Source organism: Neofelis nebulosa, chromosome 4 (genome assembly GCF_028018385.1).
Source record: "Neofelis nebulosa isolate mNeoNeb1 chromosome 4, mNeoNeb1.pri, whole genome shotgun sequence".
Classification (NCBI taxonomy): Eukaryota; Metazoa; Chordata; class Mammalia; order Carnivora; family Felidae; genus Neofelis; species Neofelis nebulosa.
In genome coordinates, this window is record NC_080785.1 from 99,559,143 (window position 1) to 99,564,594 (window position 5,452).

A 5,452-nucleotide genomic window follows, 5' to 3' on the forward strand; every position below is an offset into this window, starting at 1 on the left:
TATTTGTATTTATTTTTTTTTTCTAATTCTTAATTTTCAGAGAGAGAGAGAGAGAAAATCCTGAGGAGGGCTTTGTGCTGTCATTGTAGAGCCTGACTTGGGGCTTGATCCCATGAACCATGAGATCATGACCTGAGACAAAATCAAGTCAAGACACTCAACCAATTGTGCCACCTTGGCGCCTGTCCTTATTATTCAGATTTTTATTTTATTTAAGAAATAACATCCGTATAAAACCTATATCAGTAGTAAACGAGAAGATTTCATATTTGAATTTGATATTTGTTTAATATGCACCTTAGACTAATTTAAAGATGGCCTCACCAGGAAAATGAAAGGTCTTCAAGGTATCACTCTGCTCCAGACATTTCTCTTGTGGCTTTTAGCTCTCAAGTCAAACTTCTAAATGGGATCCCTATCCCAGATAATGAAGATATTTCAAGTAGGAGGCTTCCACAATCTTTGTTCTTTGGGGAATATTCCTCTGTCCTAAAAATATTAGTTTGATTGAATATTTAACCAATTATTAATCACTCTCATGTTATGTAGCCAGACACAATAAGCCATGGTGTGTGACTGCACACACCTGAAAACCCCAGAGGAGCTAAAGCAGCAGAAACTGAGGTCAGTGGTTGCAGAGACCGGGGTGAGGGTTGAGCCATGGCTGATGGGTAGTATACATGTGTCTGTGATGGAAATATTCTAGGAGAACATAGTGGCCATGGTTGTATAATTCTATGAATATACGTAATGGCATTTCAATGTGTACTTTCAAAGGATCAGAGTAAAATTATTTTGAAGTTAATTTATGTTTTACTTATAAAACAATACATAAGGACAGTAAATATCTCTATACAAACCACAAAAATGACAACGAACGCCATGACAAGGTCAGGGAATTCATCCTTTGGGGCTGCGGCCGACATGAGCCGCTGTTGGGGAGCTGAGGCTGGTTGCTCAGCTGCAGCAGGTGGTTGCTCCAGCCCTTCCGTGACCCCGCCGGCTGGGGCTGAGGGCTGCTCATGCTCTGGGGCCACCAAAGGGGCGGGTGGCTCTTCCAGCTCCTGTCTGTCAGCCAGAGCTGGGAGTACCTCCTGCCCTGGTGGGGACGCTGTAGTGAGGGTCTCCGATTCTCGTACGCGCTGAGCTCCAGGAGAACTGGTGGCTTCAGGCAGCCTGGGCTGCGAGGCTGCAGTGGGCACCACAGGGATAGCGGGGGCTCGCTCCCGAGGGACGTGTGGATGTGGCTCTAGAGCTGCTGCCAAAGCTTCAAGAATAGAAAGTGTCATCACCGTGATGGCCATTCCATGGCAGGAAACCTCTCCCGCAGACATTGTCATCTGAGTCAAAGGACCCACCAGGAGGAAATCTCCCAGACGGCAGGCTAATGGAACAGTGATCTGAGACTAGTCCCTACTCCTGGCCCACCTGCAGTCTCAGTAAACATGCTCTCTGTGGCATATCCCGTTCCCTCCACATGCCCACATCTCCCACCCAGAGTCCTCCTCACCCAGAGACTCTGGCTCATTGGGCTCACACTTTCTCCACCATGAGTAGAGAAGGCGGGCGCGGCGCTGCAGCTCAGAGCCCGGCATGTGGACCCCTACATATTCCTGCAGTGCCTTCAGGCTGATGAAATCTGGGGGCTGGAAAAAGTACTCAGGGTAGTAGTCCAGCCAGGTGCCCAGGATGGAGGAGATGGCCCTGGGGATACAAAAGTAGCCAGAACAATCAGGACGGGGTGTTCCTCCCACACTGATGTCTCAGGACAGGCCTATGGGACCTGGCCTCTATGCCTCCTGCTCCTGAATGTCCAGATACTGTTCCTACACCTTGCCCACCTGTGATTTAGGAGTCCTGCTTGAGATAGTTTAGTCACTGAAGAGGGACTGGCCAAAGTCTTTTTGACTGGGACCCCTTGAACAATGATGTGGCAAAGTCTGTCCATCTTGGGGAAGCCAGCCAGACTCCTCCGTGTGTCCCGAGCCAACCTTCCACCGGAATTCAAGTCCGTGCGTGAGTGGAGGGGTGGTGTCAGGATGAGTCCGTGCCTTCACTGCATACCCTAGCGCTCCATGAAAATCTGTGCAAATACGGGACAAGGGGACTCTTTCTCTTACCTGGGCTTGCTGGGACCCTCCTGATGCCTTCAACGTGACGACCAGTGCCTCTGTGCTGCCTCATGCCCTCAGTGCACATGTGGGTGTCCTCCCGCTGACACTGTTCTCCCATCGTGTGCGTGATATGTGCTCCTTGAGCCCTCACTGTGTCTCCTGTACCCTTGCTAAGCACACACTGTGGATGTTCCCCAAGGTGGTGAGCCTGATGCTCCCCAAAACCATTATTCTGGGTCCCCTGATGGGGGTGGAAGCAAGGCTGTGGTTGGGAAGGGATGGGGTTGGACTCTCTAAGGGGCTGACGCGGTCCTCTGGCGCCCTCTGCTGCCTCCCTGTGCCCACAGCCCATCCTCTACCAGACAGGACAGAACCCCTTTCCTTGCTTCCAAGAGAAAGCCCTCAGAACTTTGCCCTCTCACAGGACTCTCAGACGTGTGGGATGCTGGGTGTTGCAGCCCCTCCCACGCAGTCTCAGCACTGCCCTCTTGGAGAAGGAAGGCCCTCCAGCATGAGCTCAGCCTACTCACAGTTTCTCCTGCTCCCGGGGTCCGCCATCCTCCTCAGCCTCTGAATGCAAGCATCCGTATCTGGAGGAGGCCAGAAGGACATCATATGAGCTGTCCTGTGGATGCTACGTCTTGTCCCATCCAGAGTCACTGACTGCTGACTAGAATGCAGCTCTGGAGGGGAGGGTACTGTCTGCTCTGTGCATTGGATCCCAGTCAGCTCCTACAGAAGTGCCTGCACCTAGTGGGGCTTGCTGCGTGTTTGAAGTATGATAGGGCCCCAGTCAGCTCCATCACACATATTGGTGTGGGTCTGGGCGTCCTGCTCATCCTGGGCATCCTTGACTGGTTTGAGCCAGGACTCAGACACACAGATAGAGCCTCCAATCTCCTTTTCCAATGGGAAAACAGCCCAACTCAACACCTGGCGACAGTGAGGGATGAGGCAGAAAGTTGATCATGGGGAAGAGGACAAAGATGACCCAGCAGAGATGCAGCCGTGCCAGCAGAGCTTTCCACAGGCCAGGGTGACTTTCCCTGCAGTGCCCCCACTGAGAACCTGGAGTTTTTCTACCCCGATCAGAGGAACAAAGTGAGACTCAAGGAGCTGGTGACTTTCCCTAGACTCAAAACCTCAAGGACTGAATCACACTGGGCTGTGAAGGGCAGGCTGCTCACCTCATAAACAACACTTCCAGGACCTGCTGGGTGGTAGTAAAAGTTGGGTACGTGCCCAAGAAGGTGGAGACGTACGTGGGGTCTCTCCCCAAGAAGGCGGGCACAAGGTGCTCCACTCGCTGCTTCAGCAGGCCTGCATCAATGGTCCACCCCACACAGTTCTCATTCTCATTCCTGGGTGTAACCTTTGTACCCTGAGGTAGAACACAGGAAGGACATGGAATCAGACACAGCACTATGGCCAACAGGAGGGTTGGAGTCCAGAACGCAGACCAAATCCCCAGACCCCAGTGACTTGTGGCAAGCCTGAGACCTGGGTGCCCAGAGTAGGAAAAAGGATCCTGGCATTCACTCGAGAATTTGAGGTGGGAAATGACTGAACACATTAGGATCTCAGGTCAGATTGTTAGATGAGTATGGACAGCAGCTCCCTGCATTAACAGCAGTGTCCCTGTGATTTCTAACAGCACAGTCCATTCTGGGGATCCGAAGACAGAGACTCTACCTGGCAGAGGTTGGATCAGGATAATAGGACATGTAGGATGTTCAGTGCAGCACTGTGACATGGCAAGAGAAGGGAATCATGTCACAGTCCCACATTTGTGAAGGGCTGAATGGGTGAGGAGGTGAGTGGTCTCATTTCCAGAACGTTGTCTAGGTGGTAAGGCCCTTGCTCCTGATCTGGAGGGGCCCCAGGGGCGTGTTCCTTGGCAACCAAAGTGCAGAACAGCAGACATAATGCCATGAGCCCCATATCCCTGTGGCTAAAAATCCCCCTGCTCATCGTGACCATGTGCCAGACTTGGAGAAGGTGTGGAAGGATGGTCAGGCCAACAGGGACACTTGGGAAGAGGAGTTTCGAAAACATGCAAACATCCTCTTTGTTCCCGTGGAGGTAACAAAGTGGTGGCCAAATGATCATACTAATGAAGCACAGTGTCTTCCTGGCCTCGAGGAGATGGAGTTGGCAGCTTTAAAACCTTGGCTTGGTTGTAAGATACCATAGACGTTGGCCAGGGGGAACACAGTGGCAAGCATGAGAAGGTAAATCGTGAATGAGATATACAGTCCAAGATGCCCACACTTCCCCTCTCTCGAGGTATATTCAATTTCAAGCATAGTGTATTTCATCAAGTCCAGCTTGAAGCAGGGCAATGGAATCCAAGCAGAGATCCAAGCAGAGATGGCACTCAAGGTGCAAAGCAACTTTCTTATCCCAGGGGAATGTCCCATTCTAAATTTCAGGAGATAATTCCTTTTTTTGTTGTCATAGGACTTGGTGTTGTCAGCAGGAGAGCAAGTTAATCCTATGTATGGTCACAGTAAAGGCTGTTTCCCACAGCTTTTACTTTTATTAGGGTGCTGGATATCTCGGTGGGGGGCTCTAGTCTATCATAGGGAGTAATAGGCCCTGCTGGTTGATCATTCCAATGTGTTAGGGTTGGAGCAGTATTTTAGGCCACTAGCCAAGATGGTTTTGCTTGTTACTTTCATATTTAATTTAATTTGTTAGTTTAATATTCTTTTTTTTTTCTTTTTACCAGCCCTGCCATTTGTGAGTTATAGGGTAGGTAAAACCTCCATTCAGAGTCATGTTTTTTTGCCCAGTTTTGCATATTATACTTTTGAAAGGTGACTCCCACTTTTGAAAGGTGTATATTTTATGAAGGCATCCATACATAGTTTCCAGTTTCTCGAATCCCCTAATGGTGGCGGCCTGGTTTGCATGGCAGCAAGGGAAAGCTTGGGTTAGGCCAGATGCAGTGACCACAGAAACCAGGGTGTATTTAGAACATTCACTCAGAGGAAGAGGGCTGATCGAATCAACCTGCCAATGTCTTCCTGGTTAGGAATTCCAGTGAATGGCTCCAGATGCTTTTGGCAGTTTCCTTGGACATTGTTTAGAACTCACAGGACAGGCTGTTACTGCGTTACCCACGTCAATGTACTTCAAGGTAATTCAGCATTCCTAGCAATATGCCATTCCATCTGGGCACTGCAGTGGCCACTCTTTCTACGCACCCATTCTAACGGAGTTCAATAGTTAAAGCTTGTAATTTAGTTCAAGTAGTTAAAGCGTGAGCTTTCTGACTGCCAGGAGGTGTCAGTGTCTTATATGCTGGTATGGTGAAAACAGTGAGGTCCACCTTA

The 5,452-nt window shown here is 49.8% G+C and overlaps 1 protein-coding gene across 2 annotated transcripts; it reads right to left on the reverse strand.

Moving 5' to 3' along the window:
* Positions 1-371: 371 nt before the first annotated feature.
* LOC131509614 (ral guanine nucleotide dissociation stimulator-like) lies at positions 372-3,919 on the reverse strand. 2 transcript variants are annotated; one of them, XM_058725502.1, is made up of 4 exons: positions 3,302-3,919; positions 2,645-2,704; positions 1,511-1,704; positions 372-1,267 (listed from the first exon to the last, which is right to left on the reverse strand). In XM_058725502.1, exons 1-4 carry the CDS (start codon positions 3,685-3,687, stop codon positions 807-809), a joined length of 1,101 nt encoding a protein of 366 aa, XP_058581485.1. In that variant the 5' UTR covers positions 3,688-3,919; the 3' UTR covers positions 372-806. The 2 variants fall into 2 exon arrangements, with proteins under 2 accessions (XP_058581485.1, XP_058581486.1); XM_058725503.1 differs by lacking the exon at positions 2,645-2,704.
* Positions 3,920-5,452: the final 1,533 nt, after the last annotated feature.